At 48.4% G+C, this 27,340-nt stretch overlaps 1 protein-coding gene across 5 annotated transcripts in view; it reads right to left on the bottom strand.

Annotated features, from left to right (window-relative positions):
- Actn4 (actinin alpha 4) overlaps nucleotides 1-27,034 on the bottom strand; it is a 69,269-nt gene extending 42,235 nt beyond the window's left edge. For 2 of the 5 annotated variants that reach the window (XM_052760557.1, XM_052760552.1), the window contains exon 1: nucleotides 26,742-27,034. In XM_052760557.1, coding sequence (XP_052616517.1) covers nucleotides 26,742-26,903 — 162 coding nt within the window. In that variant the 5' untranslated portion in view covers nucleotides 26,904-27,034. The remainder of the gene's footprint in view (nucleotides 1-26,741) is intronic. The other 3 variants (XM_052760556.1, XM_052760551.1, XM_052760553.1) reach the window with 2 other exon arrangements.
- Nucleotides 27,035-27,340: the final 306 nt, after the last annotated feature.

Raw genomic sequence — 27,340 nt, 5'->3', positions numbered from 1 at the left:
AAAGGTTCCTAGGCTTCTGACAGGGATGGATTGTGAAGGACAATGTAAAATGTGGGTGTGGAGAACCTGGGAACATCAACTGGCAAATGCCAAAATCAAAGTGCCACACGACCAGCAGGCATGCGGAAACTTCTGTCTAAAACTAGCAGAAGAGCATCTGTTCACAAATGCTTTCATTCCACACTCATCCAGACACATCCTGCCATGCTGCTGGTACCCGGGACACAGGGAAAGTGATTTCGCCTTCCACATCTGACAGGGGAGAGACCTGAAAATAACTGTATAACGAGTGGATCAGAGAAGTGGCAACATCACAGACAAGATCTTTGGGGCTAAGGGAAGAATACCTAAGACCCCCAGAGAAAAGCATGTAAAATGCCCATGTCCAAGAAGAAAGCAGGGGGTGGGGGTGGACTCTGGGATAGAGGATGAGCAGGAAAAGTCACAGAAATAAAGAACATATCAAGAAACTCAGGGGATGAGCATTTGGGGTTGACAAATGCACGCACCCTAGTGGGTGCAACTCAGAGGTCCAGTGCTTTACCTGGACTCCAACCCTAGCACTGCAAGAACAAAAAGCAAACAAACAGGACCCGCAGCTATTTGATAAGCACACTGTATGTAAGCTGTGGTGTCTGGGGCAGGGGATGAAGAGTCTGGCGAACCACTGTTATCACTGATGCTGGGTGACGGGTACGTGATTATTTTTCCATTTTGATAGCTACAAAGATCAGCACGTCTGTATGTGTGCACTTGCATGTATGGCCTTTATTTAAGTCTATACTGCAGAGGGGTTGAGGAGAGCAAGGCCAGGATGTTGTCTTGTATCCTGGGTGACTGCTAAAGGGCTGCAGATACTTCTGTGATGGAGCAGGCAGCCATGGTGGACACTGGGGGCTAAGAAGCACTCAGGAAGTGAAAACATGGGATCCATTGGCAAAGGTTTATGTTTTAAAAACACACCAAAGCCAATATCCAAGTGTGGGGCTTTTTTCCAGGATCTAATCCAGCTTGTGGGCCCTGCTGCACCATGCTATTTCCTACAAGAGAAAGAGTCAAATGCCCCCAGGTACAAGCTGGCCTTTCCCAGGCCACACTCCAGCTTCAACTGAACCCCCTGTGTTCTCCCCTCGTGGCATTCATTATCCAGCAAAGGATGCTAGGGTAGGGCTGTGCCCTTTGCAAAGGCGGATTAGAGCACACCCACCATGGTCACATAACAAGCCACCTCTTTCTTTCCCTTTCCTGTAGAGCAAGGTTGTATTTAAAAGGAGAAACAGTCTCAGGTTTTGTCTCCCAACAGTGAAGGCCCCAGGGGCAAGGGCTGGGAGAACAAAGCAGCTAGTTCCCCAGGATGGGTCACTTCTGACTATGAAGAAGGTGCAGAGGGACATGGGAGACAAAGCCCCAGTCCAAGCCAGACAGCAGAGAAAGAAAGGGGAGCAGCTGTGTAGCTCTGGGTTCCATGGCCCAGGGAGAGCTGAGGCGCTATCAGATTCTGGTTGGCCACACCACGTGGCCTCTATCTTTCTCTACATTTTCCACGGCACCAGCTTCTCTGCCAATGCCTCATAAATAACAATGGTCAGCAAACACAGTCTGCCTGCTCCTCCTTTCCTGTGCTGCACATTTCAAGGCTGGGTGGGGGGCCCGGAACCTGGGGCACTGGAGGCCAGGTTTCAGGAAGGTGGTCAGCCAGCTAACCACAGGACTATGCTTTTAACATTTTTTAGCTGTCCCTAGGAACAAAACACTTTATTGTCTCTTTGGCTACGTACATTAATTTTACTTAGAGGAAGCAATTTTTGTATCAAAGGAAAAGTTTTTCAAAGGAACAATAACAGCAGCAATAAAGGTCATGTATCACTTCTGAGGGCAGGGCCTTCTGACTCCCTCTTCCAAGTATTCCTACTGCTTGGACCCTCAGCAGATATTTGGACAGAACAGGACAAGATCCCCACCTCTCTAGATGAAAGCAATGGCTCTCTCCTCTGCCTGCTGGGAAAGCACACTGCTTGCCTCACAATTGGCCAGACGCTCGTGCAGAACTCTGTGTAAGAGCAGCTGGCTGCCATACTTGGTATAGAAGTGTCCCAGGGAGGACTTCTTATGACTTTCACAGCACACGGCTAGACACAGGACTGGCTTTTAGATGTATCATAGCAAGCCTGTAGGAGCAAGCTAGGCCTGGCAGGTGATGGTAACAGAACCTCTTTCTCAGAGGGCAAACCAAGGGTAGATCAATCTCTACCCTTAACCCACTGAGTGGCTGTTCTGTGGAAGAAGGTCAGACAGACATATAAGTACCAGTCCACTCCACCTGTCTGACAGGCTATTTATCCATCTACTCAACACTGACTATTGAACACCCATGTCAAACCACATGCTAGAGGCACAGCAGTGGACAAAGCAGAGCCTCTGTTCTTTGATGCTCACAATCTCATGGAGGATGGAGAGCAGAATGACTGAAGTTAAAAGAAGATGGGCAGTGAGATGGCTTGCCCCACAATGAGTTCAATCCCTGGGACTCATGCTGGAAGGAGAGTACTAACTCCTGCAAGCTGTCCTCTGGCCTCCATGCCTATGTCTGCACTCTCACACACATGCATCATCATCATCATCACGCCATGACTATGATAATAAATGTTTAGATAAGCAGAGGTAAGGGGGCTAGAGAGATGGCTGAGCTATTAAGAGCTGGCTGCTCTTTCAGAAGACCTGGGTTCTCTGGATTCCCAGAACCCACATGGCAGCTCACAACCATTTGTAACTCCAGTTCCAGGAGATTCGACATCCTCACAGACACACATGCAGGCAGAACACCGATGCACATTAAAAGAAATCATTAAAAAATGTAAAAGAGAAAGAAAAAACAACAGGTGATGGTTACGGACACTCCACAAGTAGGGCAGTGAAAATGAGGTCTGAAGAATGCAGAGGAGAGGGATTGAGTGGAAAGAGGTCAGGGCAGAGGCACCTCTGAAGGTGCCAGCAGGAGGGAATGACAGAGACAGCTGTGTCTGAGACAAAGTGGCTGTGATTAGGAAGACTAGTGGTGGACAGAACGTGTGCTCCACAGGGCCCCACAGTCGGGAGCAAGGGTACAGAGGAGGAGTCCAAGAAGGACACTCAGCCCTCGTGGGGACAGCCCATAGGGCCCTGGGCAATGCTCAGGCCACTCTACTTCCAATTGGTGCCAGGACCTCAGTGCTGGGCTGTGCTCTTACAATGGGACAAAGAGGCTGCTTCAGAACTGGTGGGCCCTCAGGGCTTCCTGGGATGAAAAGCTACAACTTTTCCGGGCCTGTCTATGGCAGAGCAAAGCTGTCTGTGTGCCTCCTAATTTCTGGTCTAGACACCATACTGGCTTGAGGCTTCTCAGGAGGAGACTACATACATGTAGCATTCTGCATGATGCATGCTAGCTCAGCATACGCTTAGGGAGACTTGTGGGCTCTAGGGGCCACTGGCTTCCTCAGTAAGCTCTAAGCCCACCCCAAGGACACTGCTATCCAAGGTGCTGTCCTCTCTTGCTTCCATCCACAATCACCTCCAAGATGGCGTGAGGAAGAGATGCTCACCATCTAGCAGCTGAACTGACTGGAACTCAGCCAGTCTTCCATAAACAGTTGGCCTCTAATGTGATACCATGGATCTCTCCACTGCTAGAGTACTCTAGTTCAGTTGCCCAGTTGAAAGTCCCTCTTCCCCAACCTCATGAAGATGCCATCCCCCTGCACCCTGACCACCCTGGGATGGAGATTCTTGGTCATGCTTTTGTAAACTGAGGCTTCTTTGTCTGAAGTTCCTCAGGCAGGAAGACCTCAGGGTCAGGAAGAGAATCTGGTACTCTCCAGCTTGCAGCCCGTATCCCTGGAAACCAAGAGTGAGGTAGCACTCAGAACCTGACCACATGGGTCCAGGTAAAAGCACCTAGCAGCAGGGCTCACAAATGTATGATCCTCAGGCCGCTCATGGGGGTGGGGTGGGGCACACAGCACTAGGCTCACTCAGCTGAACTTTCACCAGGAAACCTCTGCCCGGCACCTCATCAGCCGAAGTGCTTGTGATTGCAACACGGACTTGAGCCCTTCAGATAGCTGGGGGCTCCCAGGTCAGCTCTGAAGAATGCCGTGAGATGCTCACACAGATCCTCCTTCTCGAAAGATATTTCTGGGCTTATTAAAAAGCAACAGTCAAGAGCCACACCCAATCCAGGTTGGCTGTACTCACCATGTGCTTCTCAGACCAGGATTAATTCTTTGGCTGGTTTCAAACCCTCAATTTCAAAACTATCTAGTTTGTGCTTGTCTACAAAGGAATGTTACTGGGCACCTCCCACTAGCAACATAGAAAACAACTCCTACTGCCATCACCTGTTCCTTGAGACCAAGCCATATATAGGCAGCTAAATTCAGACTGTCTAGCTCAACTCTCCACTTCCTACCGCGTAATTAGGTTCTCCAACACAAAATGCCCCTCTCCTACCTAAAGGGCTAGGGGATGGTGAAAGTGAGCTGTGAGACCCAAGCCATCATCAGCTCTCTCTTCATCATACCCCATCCTCTGCACATGCCTGAAACCCAGCTTTACCAGGAGACCAATTCTCAACACTAGGACTAAAAGTGAGGGAAGGAGGGCAGCTGCTCAATCCCGCTGAAATAGCCTAAAAAGGGCAAAGTCCAATTGGATTCTCAGTTTTGCTGTTCACAGGCTGGGTGGCCTGAGGCAAGCTGGGTAACCTCTTGGAAACTCAGTCCCCTCTCCAAGGGGAAATGTAATATAAATATGTAAAATGCTGAGTGCATGCGAGGCTAGGCTGAAGGAGTCTTTCTGAGCTAGTGTGCGATCCATCCCAGCATCAAAACACACAAGTTTCTGTGGTATTCCTCTTGCCTGGGAGCCTCCCAAGGGCAGAGCTCATTCTGGTCTTTTCACTACTATATACTCAGTGCCTAAAACAGTGGCTAAATGTTTATGGATTTGATGCTTTTTGGCATATTCAGACCAAAATCCAAGACCCTCACTCACAAGGGCCTGGTACTGGCTGCTCTGTCCACCTAGCCCCCAGACTGTTTCTCACCTCTCGGACTCCTCCCTGGCCTGGCCTGGAAGACGCCCAGGCTGTGTCCTTTTCATCTCCCCCGCCTCATTTCATCTCAGAAAGCGCCCATTTTGGAACACTACGTCATCTGAGAGTTGTGTGGTGGGTTGCACTGTCAGCTCCATGAGGACAGGAGGCCTACTCTGTCCCCGTCACTCTAACAAAACAAAATAAAATACATGAGGCTGGTAGGACGGCTTCTCCCCTCTGCTCCAGTTCACTGTCCTCCTTTCTCCATTCATTCCGAACCCACCAAAAAGGATACGTTATGGGGGTAAAGACCCTTATAAAATTGGGTGTGCTGGGTGAGTGCCTGGAACCCTGGCACCTAAGAAGCTAAGGCAGAAGGATCTAAATTTGAATCCAGCCTGGTCTACATAGCAATTTCCAGGCCAGCCAGGGCTATGGAGACTGTCAAAACATACAAACAAAAACTCCCCACTAAAACCTCACATAAGAAGTCCTGCTATGTTATTCACACAGTTGGCATCAAAGGCCATCACAAGAAGCCCCAGCACCTTGGCTCCTACCCTGATGTTCCCCGAGTTGCAAATCCATGAGAATTTAGAAATGTCTCTTTCTAGGTTCTCCGACAGGCCAGTAGCTTCTCTGGATGTACAGGGAAGTGGTGAGCAATGCAAAGCATGGCAACCATTTCTCTTCCAGCTATTTCTAGGCACACAAAGAACATTTAAGGACTCAAGGCCAGCCTGAGAAAACAATCAAATCAGGAAATACTCAAAGGCAACAGAGCCCAAAAAAAGTCAAAAGTTGAGGGCTTTGCCTTTATGGGGACATTTCCTGGCTTTTCACAGGCAGCTCCAAGCAAAGTTTGATGAAGACAACAGTGGAGCCAGTTAGCACAATTAGCACAGGATTCCATGAAGAGGTTAAGGGAAAAAAAGATTCTCAGGTTCGTGTCCACTCTTTACCAACAGTCCACACTTACTTTGTCACATACCTACTGTAACCTGCTTTCCTGAGATTTATCAGCTCTCATCAGTAGGAAGCACTGTGTTCAAGTGTTCCTTCTACCCAGGGCTTGGCAGTGACCTTCACAAAACATGGACGTCAATATCCTCCTTCCAGAGGCTGAAATTAAATGATCAATCCCAAACAAGCACTTCTGCCCACATGTCATTTGTAGTATACAGATTTTGAACTGGCAGTTTGTGTGAAGGCTGGCACTGCTCCCCAGGCGACTGTGGGTGCAAACAGCTGCCTGTATGCACATGTATGCATTTTATATTTTAGGCCCTTCTAGAACAAGCAAACAAAAATATTTCCAATGTATCTCAGGTCAAATAAACACAGGGCCAAAGCCTAGGAATATGCATATTTGTATGAGAAAAGAATCTGGAGAATCCAAGTCAGTCACCTGAGGCAGAGCCTATGCCATAAGGCGAGCATTTATGCCCTCCCCCTTTTATCAGGGCTGCCACTATGGAGCACGAGAAACGGATTCTGTCCCTCTGCTAAGAGGATTCTGAAGCGGCAATTTACAAGAGAAAAAAAAAAAACATTAAAAGAGAGGCAGCAGCAAGGCCAAGCGCATGAGGCCAGAGGTGGCAAAGGGCAGCAGCAAGTGGCCTACAGAATACTCCTGTGGGCTTTGTTTGGTTAAGAGTCGGATTTATTGTCCTATAAAGCTGGAATTCTAGCGTCTCAGAAAATGACATCCCAGGACCCATTCTCACCTAGTAGCAATCAGTGTGGGTTGCCTGGGACTGCAAAAGCCATTCCATTTTTTTTGTTTTTTGTTTTTGTTATTTTTGTGTGTGGGTCACCTGTCCTATGATAATCTAGGACCACAGTCCCTCACCCCCAAGGGAACTTACATCTATTCCCCCAAGAGTGTTCCGAATGACAGGCTACCCACTGACTGACTGACAAGATCCAGGATGGAAACCCATCTGTCCTGTCTTTGAAAGAGGACTGAGGGAAGTACAACCTGGGCTCAGCTTCCAGTCTCCTTTGGCCTCTATGACACCATGCTCCCACCTCCTACAGATGGCCCAGACGCCCAGGGAGAAAAAGGGTGGGTGCTATGTGACATCTTAACTCCGAGAGGATACACTGCATTTCTTCAGGGATGTAAGAGACATTCCAGGCACCTTGTCCAAATAGTGGAACTCAGAGGCTGAGACGGGCACACAGGAGAAAGGTATGGTTAGGAAAGTGTTACAAACACCAGATATCCTGGCTCAGTCAGCTTGAGTAATGCCCTCTTCAACTCCAACACTTTCCAACTTGTGTTGAGAGAGAACAATTCTTTCCACAAAGATTAGAGAAGCACTACATTTCCATATATTGAAGACCTCTTGAGCATTGAGTCTTGGGTCTTGGCTGTAATCACCTCTTCCTCCTTCCCCTACCTCTTGCCTCAAGCTACCCGCTGAGTCTTCCCTGCTGGAACTAGTAAGCCAACTTTCCAAGAGGCTTTCCAAAGTGGCCCAAAAGAACAAAATCCCAAGGCTCCAACCACGACAGTGTCAGCCCTAGTACTGTTTCCAGCCCATCAAAACGGTGCTAACCCCACCAACTTCTTGAGGCCACACTGGACTCAGCTTCCTGACAGTCCCCATAGAAATATGTCTCCAACTGCACCAAGACAAAACAAGAAGCTAGCAGCAGCAGCCCAAGCAATCCAAAGACAACCGAGGCAGTAGAGCAGTGTTTTGTCATCACCACATTGTGCTCCTCAACAGCTCCTTCCCAGTAGCCACACACAAGAGCTAAGTAAACCCAGCAGCTCCAAGTGCGGTCTCGTTCCCTATCCATCCACTCCAGCAGTGACCAGGCTACCAGGCTTCCCTTGTATAAACTCTTAAGGATGGCCCTGATGAGGGACACCTATAAACAAACTCAAGTTGCCTTGCCCAGGTGATACATCCTTTATGTCTAGATCTGTCTTTTATTCTTCTCTAGCAATAGCAACCCAAACCAGGAACTAAAAAAGTCTGGATCTCAAAGTGACCGAGGGAACCTGTGAACCCACACACAAGACCCAGATACTTAGGAGCCACCTACAGATAATTTATAAGGGTGGTAACCCTGAAGGTAAGATCCTTTCTCAAACCAGGGAGACAGCATCAATGATACTGCATAGATCAGTCAGCATGTCCTGAGCTAAAGCTTAAATTCTAATCTACATAACCTAAACACTTTGATGCTTTAACTCACTGGTTTCTTTTTAGAATCTCACTGCTAGGGTGGGAGGTCATGAAGGCTTGCCTAGAACACACCACTGGGGTGGGACTGGTGGCAGAGTGCCTGCCTAGCATGTCCAGGGCCCTGGGTCCATTCTCAGCACTGGTGTGTGTGTGTGTGTGTGTGTGTGTGTGTGTGTGTGTGTGTGTGTGTGTGTGATAATTTAACTGCTTTAAAGCCATAACTAGGTTAGTTCTCTCCGCTCCCCTCCCTCCCTCCCTCCCTCTCTCTTTCTCTTTCTCTCTCTCTCTCTCTCTCTCTCTCTCTCTCTCTCTCTCTCTCTCTCTCTCTCTCTCTCTCTCTCTCTCTCCAGTCCTAACATGGCTTCTGAGTAAATGTCAGCTCAACTGGAACACACACACACACACACACACACACAGGATATGAACCACAGGAAACTTCCATGGCTCTCTTGTTTAATCCTCATACTTCCTTCTAAGGCTGTTTAGGAGGGGCATACTCAAACTGTATCGGAACCTGCATTAGCTTCAGAGGTCCAGCTCCATCCGGAAAGTAGACTATGCAAAGCATGAAAGGAGACACCATACTACAGCCATCTGAGCGACTGCCCATGGTTTGTCTGGAATTCAAAGGAAGCAGGCACTTCAAGAGCCGTAACTCTCCTTAGCCAGGCCTGATCTTATGACTGCTTCTGCCATATAAATGCTTCTGCCAGTTTGCTTGTGCTGCATTAATGTCTTTACACAGGGCTGCTTTGAGTTTATTTTTGTCACTCTCATTTTAAGGCTGTGTTTGTGCCTCTCCGTTAAGACTTCCAGCCAGGGGGAAAATGACAAGATGCAAGGCTTGTCCTTTACTCAGAGACAATCCAGACGGTTCCTGGAGGCACAGGGAAGATTAACAACTTAAGGATGCCAACTCACTGGCACTGGGTAGTCTTCTGAAAGGCTTTGTGTGGAAAAAGCGGATACATCAATCTAGTTTTGTGTCAGGTCCCATCCTTTCTAATGCAGAAGGGAGCAGCTACCTAGTGCTTCACTAGGCAGCCATAGATCCCATAGGGAACTGCCAGTTAACCAAAGCACCCAATGGGGATCGGGTTGGAAAAAGCTGTCTCTGAAAAAGCAGCATTTTGAAGAGCAAGAATAGTAATGGCTTTTGTTGTTCTGTTAACTTAGAAAAACTGAATCTTTTTTTTTTTTTTTTTTTTTTGGTCTTTTTGTCTGGGGGTGTTAGTTTTTTGTTTTTGGAGACAGGGTTTCTCCGTGTAGCCCTGGCTGTCCTGGAACTTGCTCTGTAGACCAGGCTGGCCTCAAACTTAAAGAGATCTGCCTGCCTCTGCCACACACAGACACAGACACACACCCCACCCCAGGCCAGACGTTTGGTGGTGACAACCTAGAACAATGATATCATCCAGGTTTTGGGTCCTTGGCAAGGGTCACTAATATTGTTCACACTGAGTTTCCTGCAAAGGCTCTGAAGACAGGAAACCAACCCTGTGCCTCAGTCCCTTGCCTGAACTAAGCCATCCTGTCAGGGTAAAACAAAGACTTTTTGTGTTTTTCCCTTTAAATAAATAAAAAAAAAAAAAAACCCACACACACACACAAAATTTCCCCGCACTTTTAATGAGCACCTTAATTACAAGCTGAAGAATTAGATATATTTACGGATGACCTCATGCTTGCTGTAATTAGCAATGTGAAAAGAGCTGGCATATCCCTATGCTGGTTCCTTCTCCTCCCCCACCCCAGTCCAAGGTAATTAGAAGCTTGACCTCTCCAAACAAGCTGCTCTGGCCCGAGGAGCCCCTCCCCAAGGGATCCTGCCACAAAGAGGCTTGGTCCTCCCTCTCCCCAGTCCAAAATGGATCCAGTTTCAGGAAGGTTTGACTTGCCTGGGATAATGATGCAGAAGAGGTGACAGATTTCTGAAGGGCCCCACTCTAAACGTTAACAAGTTTTAATTAACGCTGACGATAATTTAGCCCTGGCACAGTAAAGGGTAAGAAAACCACTCATCTTAGAGGCCAGAAGTGTTTGGATCTGCAGGTCCCTCATGCAGTGGGCATGCTCGCTCCCGCTGCACTTCTAAGTCTGCACTTAGTGTTCTGATGTGCAGACCCCGCCACTGGAGGTGCAGCTGACTCAGGCTGCTACTTTCCATAGACTTTTTTGTGCTAAAGGAGTGTCAACAGCCTGATTTGGAAAGTGCGAGCAGGGTGGCCCTCCCTCCCTCCGGGTCCAGTCTGCTGCCAACAATAGGAGCTCCTGAGAATGGCTGTGCCTGTAGCGCCACCCCCACACCCCCAGCCCTCAGTCAGTTGTCACTCTGCTGTAACATTTTCCAAATTTGCTGTGGGCCTGCACCCTGTTAGGGGAGAGGCTGGGAGGCGGACATTCTCCTCATTCTTTTGCCTTATTAGGTTGTGGATTTGATTGCTTTTGGGGGGGATAGGGGCTAAGTTGAGGAATGGCATCAGGAAGTGACCCCAGGAAAAGGGGGGCTGGGAGGAAGGAGGAAAGGAGATGAGCAGCAGGCGTGAGAAGTTTCTCACTGGGGGGAAAGGCTGAGGAGGGGCACAGTTCTACTAGGCCCTCTAGAGTCCCTTACTTAGGGTTGATATCTGGGCGTAGGCTCCTGTGTGCCAACCTTTCTGGGCAGTTATTTGGGGGGTTATCAGTGGGAAGCCTTCCTGTTTCAACATCCCTTAGAAGAAATTGCTGCTGACTACAAGGGGGTGGGGATGGGGGTTTGTTTCTAACCTGAGGTCGTAGGATACACACACACACACACACACACACACACACACACACACACACACACACACACACACACACACACACGTTTTCTTTAGAGGAATGGAACAGGAGGAGAACCTGGGGAAAGAGACTCAGTTGACAGCAAACTTGGCAAGCTGCACTGGTCATGGAGGAGTCTTGCTGGGACTGTCTGTAGTTCATCCAGACACAAAACTGTTCAGGACTTCAGAATCTGAAATAAGCAGCCACCTCCTAGATAATGAGGCCCAGATGAACAGAGGACAAGGAGAGGGCTAGGCTGTGTCACTTGCAGCCCGGTATGTCACCACTTGATGGAGGGTGCTCATTTGTAGTCGCTAGAAGGGTTTTAGGCTCTAGAGCTTCCTGGGGGAAAACTAAGGAAAGGGGGTGATGCTGGGTTTCCCACTGTGTTGTGCATTTCAACAGCACTTTTAACCCCTTTGCAGAGGGGCCAGAACAGCAGACACTACCTGGATGCAGGATGAAGCACTTACAACCTGGTTCTTGATCACTATTTATCCTGCTTAATCCTCAGACTCCCCTGAGGTAAAGGGTTCCCCTTTCCTACACTGAAGCTTAACATCTGATCTCCGCCCAAGGGCAAGTAGCAGGAGTGGGTGTGGAGTCCAGATCTGACTTCTTCCCACCAGAACAGCTCTGAAGCAGCCCCCTCCCACCCAAATTTTTCACTGCCTCCTGCCTGGATGCCAGGATGCAGTGTGGACTGGTATGTGAGACGTGCCCTCCCCCAAAGGAGGGTTCACCTCATTGCTGCCTCCCAGGATGTAAATACTGTGGGGCCAGGAGATAGCTTGAATCCAGGTGCCATCTGAACTGCCTCTTATATCTAGTTGAGGAACTGGGAGTTAGCAACTAACATCCCCACAGGAGCCTGGGTCCATTCAATAAATATTTCTTCTTGGCTAGCCTTGAATTTGGGACACCCCACCCCCCGCCCTGCACCTCTGCCTCACTCCTGGCTCATGTAAGAGTATATTGCAACTTACACCCCAGGAACTTCTTTCAAAATGGGAGCTAAACAATACATTCTCCAACTACAAGCATTTTTGATAGAATAATCACCTCCCTAACTTCTCTGTCTTTCATTGAAGGGGACAAGGAGTACCTCATAAAGACTGCTAGGCAGCTTCAACCAGATGCCTGAATAGGCGGAAACAGAAACTGGCTATGTGGAAGAGCCTCCAATCCACGCTCTGGACCCAGTGGCAGTAGCTACAGAGACTATCTCAAAGCAGGTGGCACCTGGTATCTTCCTCACCCCTGCTGGACTGCTCTACAATAAACCTACTAATCCTAGGTAGAGGAAGAGAAGGAGACAGAGTGCTACTGGCTAACCGCAGCCCTCCTGGCTTGAGTGGAGCTGAAATATGGGTTTCCTGCATCATCTGTACGGGGAATCTGGTACTTGGACAAAGGGACAGCTAGTGACACTGGCCTTATCTCACACTGGGCCAGAACACAGCCTAAAGATGTGAGTTTATAAGAGCTCATCAAGGGCACTGCAGTATCTGAGTCACACATTTAGCCATGAGCAACTAAATGAGTTTTTTTTTTTTTTCTTTCTTTTTTTGTTATCAAGACAGGGTTTCTCTATGGAGCCCTGGCTGTCCTGGAACTCGCTCTGTAGACCAGGCTGGGCCTTGAACTCAGAGATCCACCTGCCTCTGTCTCCTGAGTGCTAGGATTAAAGGTGTGCACCACCACTGCCTGGCTCCCTGTTTTGTTTTTAATTTTTCTGAGATAGTGTCTCATGTAGTCCAAACTCACTATAGTGGCCTCACTATGAAGCCGAGGATAACCATGAAATTCTACTAATCTTCATTCACCTCCTAAGCACCAGGATCACACGTGTTCATCATCTTGCCCGGCTTCGCTGAAACCTGTGAAGGATGACTGCTACAAGTTTGAAGCCAGCCCCAACTACATAGTGGATTCCAGAATCAGGTCAGGCTAGCTGTCTAAAAACAAAGGCAGTCAGAGCAGATTCCTACCTGAGTCTGGCCACCTATATAACACTCCACCTGAAAAGTAAGAGAACCCCCCATGGACTTGAATTCAGAGCCGACGGTCTTGCTAGTCAGAGACTTCCAAACACAGCTGAGCTAAAGCAAGCGTGGCACCGCACCCTAATACCTGGAGCTCCTCCAAAGACAACGTTCATCAGGAGAAGCACTGTTTGAAAGAGGCAGCTACGCAGGAGGGATCCTCCAACATTTGCCCCAAGCTGTGGTACGCCCCCACCCCCGCACACTCACCTCCTTTATGAAAGCTTCCATGACTGACCCCACCTGCCCTTAGTCACCCCTTTCCTTTCCCAGGACAGCTAGAGTGCTGTGAGCTTGTCGGTGTGCGGTTAAGTGGCCTTCTGTGGTCTCCTGTAGCTTCGCTCTCTCCCCAGCTACACCGGGAGCTCCTGGAGAGCATGGGCTGGGTCTCCGGTTTCTTTCATCCCCCAAAGGCTCTGTATGGAGCTCCACTCAGCAGAGAGGCCCAGCAAGGGCTGTTGTTCAGCCCTGGCGGTCATGTTTCTACCTGAGTACTGGACTCCAGGGCCCATGAAGCCCCAACTCAAGTTACACAAGAAGCTGGTTGGCTATAAAATGCAGACCTACTCTATAGTCAGTGGCCCCTCTTTTTGCTACCTAAGTGGCCACTTTCAAAAAGCCTTCCTTCACTTTAGAGTATAATGGAAACACAGTTTTCCATCCCCTCAAAAAAAAAAGACTTTTCTACCTGCAATAGTAACCTGGAGCAGGCTCAGCCAGCATAAATGTGTAATAAGCCACCCACCATGGAAACTGTAGCTGTAGCATGCACTAAGGGGAGCACACAATGGACTCAGACACACTTACTATTTGCCATATCCCTTTTGCCCACTCTGAACCAATTTTACCAAGAGGAAATTTTATTTTCACATTTGAAGGGATGAAAATAAACTCTCCCTCTCTCTCTCTCCCCCTCTCATCTACTCTCTCATACAGCTACTAAAAGATTTAACAAGTCACATGGGTACTCTGCCAACAGAGCAAGAACTGCACCATCTTCTTTCTGCCTGAAGCAGCTGGCTGCCTAAGCCACTAAGACACCTTCAGACTTGACCACTCCTTTGGCTTCTGTTGACAGGGAGATGTTTGCTGTAGGCTCTCTCCGGAGGGCAGGGCAAATCCAAACCCATGTTCACAGAGTATCCAGAACTTACCTTCTCCCTCTGGTACAGTGAGTGTGTTCACCAAGAGCCCAAGCTCTTTGCTCCTCGCCCCAGAGTAAAAGCTACACAACCAGCCAGACAAGCTGAGCCTTTAAATATGGAGCCATGGACCCAGAGAGTCTACATGGCCCTATGCTGGCTTCCAACAGCACATAAAAGCAAAATGCTAAGATGGGATCACCTAAGTCTGTCTCCTGTGAATTAGAGGAGCCCTAGAGCCTGCTGAACCAAAGACGGGTTTTACAGAGAAGATGGCCTAGAAGAGCTCTCTTAAAAAATGAGGCTCCACGGACTTGCAAGATTGGTAAAGTGTTACCAAGCTTGATGACCTGATCCTTAGACTCCATGGGGATCACGGGGGTGGGGGGGTGGAGGGTGGGGGGGGTGGCTATTTCCAGGACAGCCAGGGCTACACAGAGAAACTCTGCCTGGAAAAACAAAAAAACAAAACAAAAAACAGACTTCTGACAGAGAAGGTGACTTATGTCTGATTCCTAGCAGTTGAGATGTGAAGGCAAGAGTGGATGACACAGTGAGACCCTGACTCAAAAAAGCCAATAGAAGTAACAACAAACAAATAGGCTTCAGGCTTCAAAGACAGACTGAAGACTTTAGGGAGGAAACGATGCTTTGTGGCATCTAACTAGGTATAAATGGCCTCTTGATGGGAAGGGGGTTGGACCTGTTCACGTGGTAGAAGTTAGGGGCAGAGAGTTATACTACAAAGCAAATAAGCACACAGAGCTATAAAACTCCAGACTCCAAAGTCACCCAGGCCTCAACTACACACAGGTGTCTACTGCAGCAGTGATCACAGATATAATTGAAGCCTTTGTTCACTTTACTGCCTTGCAGTTTGGGGGTTCCCGCTTCAGAAGTCAGTTCTGGTTTGGCTTGTCCAGGGAGTTCAGGAGGAAAAGGCTGCAATGCCCAAGTTCTCCACCTTATCAGTACTTCAGGACAAAGCTCTGACATCTGCCATGCTCAAGACGACTCTAGCACCCTGGACTTCCTCCTCTCCTGGCGGCTCCCACTGGAGGGAACAGCTAAAACGTCCTCTTCAGAGACCTTCCTCCAGCTCTCCAGTGAAAGCAGCACCTGTCCTTACCACCCTCCTCTAGAGCTATTCCCAATCTATAGTCGACAGTAGAGTTTAGTAACAAGAGTATAACCCATGACCCAGAGAGCCAGCCACATCTTTGCTCAAAACTGGGCTACACCAGGCTTAGACCTCCATGGACACTTTCCTTAATGTTACAGTTTACTTGAGCTAAACACAATCATTTTCATTTCCTTTTTTGACAGTTTCTCTTAGTCTAGGCTGGCCTTGAACTTATGATTGATTCTTCTGCCTCAGAATCCTCGGTGCTTGGATTAAAGACATATGTCACTCAGCCCAATCCATAGGTCCACTGCTGCGTATGTGCTATGAGGATAAAATCTACTTCAGAGGATTATGTGCCGTCAGTCCACAGTGTACCAAAGTAAAATGTTAGCTGCCATTAGTTTATAGCACACAATCCTACCTGAAGTCACCTTGTTTATTCTGTGTATGTAGTTACATGTGTGTTCATGCTAACCTGTGCAGCAAATGTGGAGGTCAGAGGCTGACACTGTGCTGTCTTCCTCAATTTCTTCTCTGCCTGTTTTTCTGAGCATTTCTTGTGTGTGTGTGTGTGTGTGTGTGTGTGTGTGTGTGTGTGTGTGAGAGAGAGAGAGAGAGAGAGAGAGAGAGAGAGAGAGAGAGAGAGAGAGAGAGAGAGAGAGTTAGTTTGTATTCACCACATGTCTCTGAGTGGCCAGAGGCCAGAAGAGGTTGTGTTGAGCTCCATGGAACTGGAGTTACAGGCAGTTTGGAACTGCTAAGTGAGTGCTGGGAATGGAACCCTGGTCCTCTACTAGACAAGTACACGCTCTTAACTACCAAGTTATCTCTCCAGTCTTATTTTTGAGACAGGGTGTGAACCTGGAACCCATGGATTTGACTACACCAGCTAGCCAGTAAGCCCCTAGAATCTGTCTCCCTGTGCACCTGTGTCTTGTGGTTACAGGTTACATGTGTTACCACTGCTGGCTTTTACATGGGTGCTAAATCAGATCCTCACACTTGTGCAGCAAGCACTTTGCTAACTGATCCATATCCCCAGGCCCTTACCTTATTTATTTACTTGCTTAGAACTTAGAACCCTTCTCCATCAACCTCCAAGGCGATTAAGAACATAGAGAATGAGGTGGAGAATGGTCTGCATTTGGTCTTTTGACTTCCTTAGTGGTCACAGACCAATCCCAAAGCAGTCCCCAAAGGCCTTGGACTCTTGAAAATTGAACCCATTAGAGCCTGAACTGCTATTCCTCAGAAATCTCATGTTTCAACTATGCTTGGAATGTTTGATAGGAACAGGCATTTATTTTTAGGCAAGAAAGTTGTCTCCTAAGCTAACCCTACAGAACAGGCCGTATTTGGCAAAGACTGCCTTGGGCTTGTTTATCAAAAAGGTCCAGAATCCTCTCGAGTTGAAGGTGGCAGCTCAGGGAATACCAGTTTTCTACCCTTCCAGTCAAAGCTCGCTCCCTGTGTGGCAGCAGAAGCCAAGTGTCTCTTTCACACTTCCCTCAATTTTGAGCCAAGATCCATTAACCAATCATCCAGATACTGTTCATAGTTCTCAATGGATTGAATTTTCTTCCATCAGTTGACCCCCCCCACACCCCGCCATCACTGAGTTATAGAAGTTGGGCATGGTGGCCTATAATCCCAGCATGTAGGAAGATAAGGCAGAAGGACTGCCAAGAGTTAGGCCAGTGGACTTTGCAGTAACTGATCAGTCAGGGTTTTGTACAAGACCCTTTCTCAAAGCGAGGAAGAGAGGCTGACATGCCAGAGATGTGGCACAGTGGCAGTCTGCAAACATCCATGAGGCCCTGGATCTAATCTCTAGTGTACACACACACACACACACACACACACACACACACACACACACACTCACTCACACGTAAGTCTTAAGAAGTGGCCAAGGCAGATGTGTTGGAGGGTTCCCTCACATCTTTAACCTCAAACACTTTGGAAGCAGGGGCAGACAGATTTCTGAGTTTTTTGTCAGCCTGGTCCACATAGTGAGTTCCAGAATAGTCAGGACTACACAGTGAGAGCCTGTCTGAAAAGGGGGCCAGGGAGAAGTAGTTAAGAAGGCCCTCTCCTCACTGATGTAGGTATTTCCTGACCACCCCACCAAGAGCCACAGGGCTGGGTGACTAAAGCCAACATCTCTGAGAAAGACATCTTGATACAGACCATTCTGTTTTACAGAAAGTCAAATCTACCACAGTCTTGGCAGCACAGCTCAAATGATCCAAAAAAAAAAAAAGTAACTGCCTCACAATCCTGGTGATGTTTACTGTCTGGATACCTTCCAGGACTTGAAACTCTGAATCATGACTGGTTCACAGACAGCCTGTAAGAAGGGCCAATTCATCAGACTGCCCTTGAACCAGCCTGGCAAGTCACTGCTCCCAGACATTTTGAATTTTGAAACTGGGTTTACTTCATAGGCCCAAACTAGAAGATCATGTTAAGTCTTAAAGTTTAAAAAAAGAAAGGAAAGGAAAAAAGAACAACAAAGAGAACCCGACCCTTCCCAAAGCAAGCCATGTCGGCAACAGCCAGAGCAGCCTTCTCAGTATTCAAGTTTCATCAGGAGTTTAATGAGCCATGTGTCTTAAAGGGAAGGAGGGGGCATTCTCAGAGCCGGACGGATGTGGAGCTTGTTTTTTTAATGGTGCTCTTTATTTGCTCTTGGAGTTTGACGGGAACTTTAAGTTTTTAATTTGTGTTTGTGAAAGCAGGAAAAGAAGAAGACACACAGGCTGGGGTGGGGGTGGCGCAGGCAGAGCAGTGGCCTAACATGTGTGAGGTCCTGGGTCCGACACACACTACTCAAACAACAAAGGCCACATAGCTGGAATTCCAACTCTAAATGCCTAGAGAAAAACCCTGCAGACCCTGGAGTGGCTGCGAAGCCACCAGCTGCTGTGCACACCCTATCAACAAAGTAGGCGGCCTACCTTCTCTTCTTGTCAGGGAACAGTCACTCATGCCCCTACTGGGCATGGCCACTGTGCAAGCCATGTGGCATTTTCCTGTGAGACCACCTAGTGTATCTTTTCTGCCCAGGGCCCCTGGGTTGGGTGCGGCACTCTCCCAAATAGTAAGCAGACGGAGTTTCCATGGTGAGAGCAATTAAATACCTTCTATTCACACCAGTCAGACTTAGTCAGAGTGCTAATGTGCTTAATGTGCTAATCTTACACACACACACACACACACACACACACACACACACACACACACACACACACCCCTCCTTGATGACACTAGTTTCCAGCACTGCCCTTGGCCTATCATTCCGATACCTGAACAGAAAGAAGTCCCACAACTCCTCTCTTCCTGCCTGTGACACACCCTCAAGCAACCCTGTCCGCCGCCCGCACTGGCCATGGCTGGATGCTGACTCACTTTTGCAAGCTTCCTTCCATGATGTTGTCTAACCTCATGGCTTCCTCTACCATGGCGGGGAGCGAGGGACACATCATTTCACTAGTTGTTGTCCCTCGCTCCGCTGGTAGAGACATTTTTAAAGCTGCATTCTAGAGAAACTCTGCACCTTGTGTGTGTGGGATTTGGGAGAAGGATTAAGACTGGTTGCCTACAATCCACCCACTCAGAAAGAAAACCCACTAGAAAGCCAGTGACAGACATCACTCAGCTCCACACCTTTGAGGGAAGAACTTTAAAAAGCATAAAACAAACCACAATGTCGCCTTTCTTTCCGTCTGAAGCAAAGACACAAATGCTATTGTACTGCTGGTGTTCCAGCAGCCCGTCCGCTCACTGCGACCCCGTCACAAGGACATTTCCCAGATGATTTCACTGTGTTCCGTAGGGCAGTAACTGCCACTTCCAGCTACTACTGCCCCAAGTCTGTGGTTCTACTAGAAGACAAAGAATCTGTTCTGCTCAGATATTTGGAAGACAAACATTTAGTAAGCTTTTAACTCCACAGGAGAGCACCATTTCCCTTTCAGATGGGACGGACAGTAGTATGTTTTACTCATTGTAGTGGCCAGGCTTCCAGTGTGTAGGTCTAAAAAACTGGAGCCTTGAAGAAAAGCTACGTGTGGAGCAAGTGACAACTCACATTCTTCTCCTTTTTTAATGTTCATTGGTGTTTTGCCTGCATGTATGTCTGTGTGAGGGTATCAGAGGCCCTGGAACTGGAATTACAGACAGTTGTGAGCGCCATGCCGGTGCTGGGACTTGAACCTGGGTCCTCTGAAAGAACAGCCAGTGTTCCTAACCACTGAGCCATCTTTCCAGCCCCCAGACAACTCACATTCTTATATTTATAATATGGTCTGTAATCTCAGCAGATACAGAATAGCCAGTTTGAGGCCATCCCAGTTTACACATCGTAACTCTATCTCAAAAGACGAGAAGGGGGCCTAGAGATGGAATTTAGTGGTAGCAAATTTGTTTGATAAGCACAATGTCCTGGGTTCCAGTCCCAGCGTGGCATAAACTGGGCATAGCAGCAGCACGTGCCTCTAATACCAGCACCAGGGAGGGAGGCAGACAGGAGAAATCACTCTGAGTTCATTTTCAGCTACATATTGAATTTGAGACACCCTGGGCTACATCAGAGCCTGTCTCAAAAAGAAAAACAGAAAACAAAAATGGAAAGGGAGTTGAGCAAGGATGAATCAAGGATCACACAATCCTGAGCAAATCTGGTGGGTCATTCAAGGGACTGAGTATTCCTGGATGAGTCACTGCTCTACCCACTTCCAGAAATGCTTCTGGGGTCAGATGAGATAAAGTTTTTCCAAGTGCAGCAGGCATACAGGGATGTTCAAGATTGTCCACATCCTCTGTGCAGCCTTGAACCACACGGAGGTTAACTGGTGACTTCAGAAAAGGTCTCTTGCCATATGGGTTTAATACCTGCTAGCATGTAACACCCTCTGAACAAAGGGAGCTGGCCTGGAGCCAGAGCCTCAGGCAGGAATAGGACCCCCACTGGAACCTAACATTCTTTTGTTCTCTATGAATTTATTTTTACAGTTTCCTTTTATTTATGGCTAGGGAATCCAAATCTGTCAGGCAGCATACTATTTCCCTTTTAAGAAAGGGGTTTATCCCAAGTATGGTGGTGTACACCTTTAATCCCAGCACTCACGGAGCAGAGACAGGTGGATCTCTGTGAATTCCAGCCCACCTGGGGCTGCATAGTTAGACCCTGTCTCAAGAAAATGAAAAGTGTCTCATGTAGCCCAGGCTGGTCATAAGCTCAACTCTCTCTCCCTCTGCCTCCATCTCCCAAGTACTGGGATTATAGGCATGCGCCGTCACTTCCAGTTTTCAATTTATTTTTATTTTTTTATTTTATCTATTTAGGTTTCTCTGTGTAGCCCTGGCTGTCCTGGAACTTGCTTTGTAGACCAGGCTGTCCTCGAACTCAGAGATCCACTTGCCTCTACCTCCCAAGTACTGGGGTTAAAGGCATATGCCACCACTAACCAGCTCAATTTATTTTTAAAACCTAAAAAAGTTCAAGTTGACTTTAAAATATTTATTAAGTCCATAAGGTAAAGATGGGTATGGAAGTGTTTAGGAGACTGAGATAAGTGCAGAGACTATCTGGGTCAGTCCGTGGGGGGATGTGTGGGTGGGAAAGGTCATTCCAAGAATACAGGAGCAAGCACAACAGGTGTTAATAGCAAGTCCCCAGTCAGGTCAGTCAGTAGCCTTTCAGGTAACACTTCAATACATCATAGCTAAGGAAAAGGCCATGGGCCTCCCCAGCAACTGTGGCTCAAACTAAAAAGTCGACCAAGCTCCATCAACCAGCTTCTGAGGACTTTCTGTGGACAACCCAAGTTACTGCCTCTGCTGTTTACAAGAGAAGGATGTGAAAAAAACAAACAAAAGGGGGGGGGTGTATAGCATCAAAATAAACACAGGGAGTTTTCTAATCCCAGGGAGATTACTCTCGGGCTAACACTCCCCAAGCACTCAGATCAGGGCTCTGGGTTAGTTCATCTATACAGAGATGGCACTTTCTGCCATAGAGCCCCTCCCTCTGGGAAGATCTGCCGCAAATCCTCTTTTAAAAAGAGGCTACAACTGAAAAATATTGTTTCTCTTTGATTCATTGAATTTAGACACCCGATACCTGAACAATGGGCTAAAATGTTACTCGTGAACCTTCTTGAAGAAGTGTTAAGTGCTGTTTTGCCACTTTGAGATACTTTATAACAACGCCGCCTCCATTGCCAACACTGTAACTACATTTCCTTCTAACTCTTCTTTGATGTTTCAACCAAACTAAGGGACTGATCTTGAGTTCTCAAACTACCCCGAAAATAAAGACTTCTTTCACTAGTTCAGGGAAGATGGCTGTGGATCTGCTTTCATCTCCACTTTACTAGGTCAGTGTTTCAGTTACCTTAGCCATTGAATTGTCAACTTGCTGTTATCACTAGCCTCTCATTTCCATGAGAAAGGGAGAAAAAAAAAGTCTTTAACAAAGTAACATGAGTGTTTTTGTTATTCTGTAAAACTAAACACATAAATAAAGGCAACGGAAGGAAACTGATGGAAAGAAGCTGAATCCTGAGAACAGGGACATGGAGACCTAAGGAAATAAGGATAAGCAGGTGGACACTGAGCTAGGACATGCAAGCAGTGCCGGGAGATCAGCATCTTGATATTCTGGCTATTCAGAAAACCTGAATGACTAAGTGGGACTACAGCAAACAGCTGTTGGCTCATGCTCTCCCCTTCAACATGCCAGCAGCAGCAGCAGCAAGGCAATTTTTTTTGTCTAATATCTGGTCAAAGGCTTGTGCAATTCCCAGCACACTATAAATCAGATGGCAAAAGCCTAGAGCGTTCATCTCAACAGCCTCAATTTCCTTGGGCCTTCCCAAACTGATGCTTTCTTGGCTCCCTCCTCTTGGCTGTCATCTGCTAGACAGCACTGCCAGATAACCTGTACTAGGCACTCACTTAACTCTGGAAAGGCCGCTAGATGTCTGCTCTCAGGAGGCAGAGGCAGGCGGATCTCTGTGAGTTCGAGGCCAGCCTGGTCTACAGAGCGAGATCCAGGAAAGGCGCCAAAGCTACACAGAGAAACCCTGTCTCAAAAAACCAAAAAAAAAAAAAAAAAAGCTGCTCTCTGGCCAAAGTTGGCCATGAGTTGAGTGTATGTTGAAATGGCAGTACTCTCCTTACCTGCCTGTTAGGTTTAGACTTGGAATCCAAGACTAGGCCCTGCTCCCCTGGCCGGGTGATAAAGTGAATGAATATGTTGAATGTGAGACTGTATTTTAACTGATCTCCCTGCTAGCCTCTCCCTTGGATAGGAAGACAAAGTATCACAGCCTCACTTCCTGGTGGACCTTTTGTTGCTGTTTTTCTGTTTGTTTGGTTTTTTTTTTTGTTGTTTTTTAAAGACAGGGTCTTGCTATGTAGCCCTAACAGGCCTGAAACCCTTATGTAGACTGGCCATGAATTAATTTATAATCCTCCTGACTCTGCCTCCAGTGAGCTGATATTACAAATGTTGTGCCACCATGCCCAGCTAGAGTCTTACTAAACCACCCAGGCTTGCTTGAATACGTTAGGTCACTCCAACTCTCAATGATCCTCCTGCCTCAGCATTCCAAATGCTGAGATTACAAGCATGTGCTGTGTGTTGTACTCTCCTGGGTTGTTTTTTCTAACACTTTCACCCAACTTTCCCCGCAAGGCCAAGCAATTGGCTGCCACTAAATGAAAGCTTTTAGTATGACTTCTAACTGGAGAATGAGTCAGTTCCTGCTGCCAAAGAAGCCTCCCAGTTGGTCTCAAAAGCTGGAACCAGAGAGGGTGTTGCAAACGGTAAAAAGACAACCCCTAGTCCACACCCTAGACTGCCTAGGATTAGGTGAAGTGATAGATGCCACTCCAGGGCCACAACCAGATCTCAACTCTCAATTAAGTGTGAAGAAGCCTACCCTTCCAGCAACTTTTCGTTTCTTTTTCTTGCTTTTTGAACTAGGGTCATGCCATACTGCCTATGCTGGCAAGCCCTGAACTTAAGATCTGCCTGACTCAAGATCCTGAGTGCTGGGCTTACAGGAGAACACACATTTTCCAGGAGGGTCGAAGGAACAGGATACTGACGGCTGAGGTGTTTCCTCCTCTCTTCTCCCAAGAGGGTACACAGCATATACTCATCCAGCTCATATACTCTTGTTTCCAGAGGACAATACAGTTTGGTTACCTTTTTTTTTTTTCTGGTAAGTATGTTATTCAATTTTGAAAGCTGCTAAGGAGCTGTTAGTCTTAGCCAGCTCCTTAGAGAGGTGCAATTTGAGTAATGGAGCGAAATACCAGATGGCTACTTTGGGGTCCAAAATAAAAATGCGCACACGCACACACGGGGTGGGGGGGTGACTTACAGAAAACAAAACACTATCAGAACTTTCAAATAATTAACTCACATTTAACACAGGCTGAGACAAAGGTCAGGGTCTAACCCCCAGATCCGTAAACAATGGCGTGCCAATGAACACTCAAGCTCAGAACAAGGCGTTTCCTCTTGCTGTGAAGAGGTTTGGGGGTAACTCTCAAGAGAACCCACCCCTCCACAGGAGCGGGGGATGTTACCGAAGCCACTTTAGGAAAGTGGTCTACAGCCACACCATCCTAAGGGTCGGGTCTGATTAGTACTTGGATGGGACAAACTAGGAAAGGGAACTAGGGACTCTTAATTGCTCAAGAGTTTGCTTACAGGTCAGTAGTTCCAAGCTATTCAGGAGACTGAGGCGCAGGGATTCAGGGACAGCCTGGATATAAACCTAGACTAAAACCTAAAACAGTAATACTAAAACCTTTTAAAGACTAGATCAGCCCCCCATCCTCCCATAGCGTTCAAGGCTGCCCCAAGGAACACCTGTTGCATAACCTCCATACTGATAATACCTTGTATATAGGGGCCCCTAGAATTCAGAGCAAAGGGCTTCCAGGTAAGGAACAGACACATTCTTGACTTGGGCCACCTTCTGCTTTAGCCGTTCTGGCCACATAATTTCAGAGTGTGTGAACAGGTATGTCCAAGATTGTCACTCTCCTTGTGCCATGAGGACCTACCTGCCTTGGAGAGGCAGGAAAGGCAACCTGTCATTCATGTTCACAAAAGTTGCACTGGAACATGGGAAAGGTACAGCCCTAAAACAGAAGAGGAAAGTCCTAGCCATCCTGTGGGGGTTGAGTTGGGAGTTCTTGCAAGGAGAAAAAGCACCTGATATATTCTTTTCATGACTCCTTCCCCCACAGCACTATGCAGGACAGGGAGCAGAGGTGAAGCAATACTTTTCCCCTAAAGGACAGCTAAGTGTAAATATTTGCTGGAGTGGGTTATAAAGCAAGCGCATTAGAGCCAGGCCCTTACAGAGCCAGGGAAGCAACTGCAGTCAGAGGACACTACAAGCCACCCCGGTCCTCAACCTTTCCTGGATGGAAAGGAAGGAACCAGGAAGGAGCCTAGCAACGGGTTCTGGTGTGTTCTGGTTCCTGCCAGGGCCTGAATGCACACCAGCCTCACCATGCAGGCTCTTAAGCATACACCCTTGCTCCTTGAAGAGTGGGATAGAAAAATGGAGGCACCAGAGGTTGGCAAAAGATGTGAAAGGAGGCTGCCCCACTCCAATCATCTAAGGAAAACAGGGTGTGTGTGTGTGTGTGTGTGTGTGTGTGTGTGTGTGTGTGTGTGTGGCACATTTTCCTAAACATTAGAAAAGAAAGATCCAAGACGTTCTCAAAATCGATGCTGTGATCCAGTTTCCTTCCAACTTTCCAAGTCTTTTGGCAACTTTCAACCTTTTCCAATCTGGCATGGCCTTCGGCAATAAATTATTGTTGGGATCCAGACTAGATAACCCCTTCCTTCCAATACACCCACTCTTAGGTTAAAAAGGTGTTAAGACACCACCCTTACACCACCCGTTATGACTGAGCCAAGGTGACACCAGGCCCCACCTCAGGCAACCCAAACACAACAGATCCTTCCACCCTTGCCCCTCCAGACTGGATGACTAGGCCCAGCCACAGAGCACCAACTCCTTGGAGTCTGCCCCTGGGGCGGGAGGGGGGGTGGTCTAGGAAATGTCACCAAACCGGCTCTCTCCCACATCCTCAGGGCCTGCTCCCGGCTCCAACTTCAAGCACATCCCCTTGCAGAGTCACCGAGCACCCTTCTGATCCCTCCCATTTTACAGACGACATTGCCCTAAGAGATCAAGGGTAAGTTACAAATCTGCAAAGAAAGTCTCGACCTCTAGAATGCATTAAATTGCTTCTAATTTCAATTACCTCCCACCCGCTTCACACTCTTGTGAACCACCCCCCACATTCTCACCCACTCAACACACCCTTCTTCAGCTCTTCCTGCACACACTCACACCCTCTCTCATCAGAGCTTCCCTCTCGACCACATTAGATCACAGTCCCCCAACACATCACCACCCCGGCCTGAGCACGCACTCTCCCCTCACAGAATTAACGCCCCTATTTTCCTCAAGCTCTACATCGGACCCCGGGCCTTTAGAATCAGACTTCCACTGTCCTCCATTCCAACCCCCACTGTCTTTACCAGTCTTACCCTTACTGGACTACATTTCCCTCGTGCCCCGGGAACTCGCTCCTGCTTCACCACCTCTCCCTTCTTCAAAGCACCCACAAACACCTCGGTATTCCTGCCGGGCCTCTCCACCAACTCCACTTGGGCTCCTTATCGTCCAAGCATCTTTTCCTTTTACAACAGGGCACCCTCAGTAAATCTCACCCGATTCACAAATAGCTTGCTCCTAGGCCCCTCAAAAACAAAAAAAACCACCTCCCTTCTCAGACCCCTGGTCCCAGCAGACCATCAACATCCTTAGCCAGACTCCCTGGTCCTTCTAGCCCTCTCGAGACTCCACAATCCTCTCCTTAGTCCCCCTTCTTTACCTTTCCTGACTCTTCATTTCCTCTAGAAAACACACACACACACACACACACACACACACGCACACAGGCTTCCCGCAATTCCAATCTCTGACCCTGCAATCCCGCCTTAAAACCCAGTTCTCTTTCAACCTCACGAATCATCATCTCGGTTGCTCCAGTTCCCCGCCCAGCCTTCCACAGCCTTCGACAGGTTTCCCGTGTCTAATACCTGGCCGCCACCTTTTCTTTTTTTTTTTTTCCTCCAGAATGCCAAATGCTTCCTCAACCTCTGCTATCCCTCTCCGGGACTCCAAATCCCTTCCCGGGCCCGCCAATTGTTTCTCAGGATCCCCCCCTCCCGCGCTCCCCCCTCCCGCCCCCCCCCACCGCGCAGGACGCCACCCAGCCCGGCCCGCGCACCTTGCGCTGCTGCTTCTCCCAGGCCGGGTCCAACAGCAGGTCCCGGTCCCAGTCATCCTCCTGGGCCATGTAGTCGCCCATGCCGCCGCCGCCGCCCGCGCCATTGCCGCCGCTGCTCGGGCCGTACTGGTACGCCTGGTTCGCCGCGTGGTAGTCCACCATACCGCTGCCTTTCGCTAACCCGCCAGCCGGTCCGCTCCCGCCTCAGCTCCCGCCCCTGTGCCGGAGCCTCCGACTCGGCCGCCGCTTCAGCTGCTTTCAGCCCGCCCAAGACTGACGCCTGCGCAGTACACTCGCGACGCCTGCGCACTGAGCCGCCGCCGCCGCCGCCCTCCCGCGCGCGCGCACCTGGGAAGCCGAGCTAGACACCGGGCGTTCGGCGCCTGCGCAGAACGCACCTCCGGCCGCCCGCGTGAACGCGCGCGTCACCCCCGCCCCTCCAGGGTGGGCGGGCCCAATTCATGAATGATTCATAAGGCGGGGCTCCTCATCCGGCTTTAACCTGTTTCGGGGTGGAATGCCTTCCCATTCGGCCGTTCAGACGTAATCAAGATTTATCGGCTGCCTACTGTGTGCGAGACCGCGTTTTATGCCTTGGG

This window comes from Peromyscus californicus, unplaced genomic scaffold (genome assembly GCF_007827085.1).
Source record: "Peromyscus californicus insignis strain IS unplaced genomic scaffold, ASM782708v3 Scaffold_4__1_contigs__length_199733344, whole genome shotgun sequence".
Classification (NCBI taxonomy): domain Eukaryota; kingdom Metazoa; phylum Chordata; class Mammalia; order Rodentia; family Cricetidae; genus Peromyscus; species Peromyscus californicus.
This window is presented reverse-complemented; position numbering and strand designations above follow the sequence as displayed.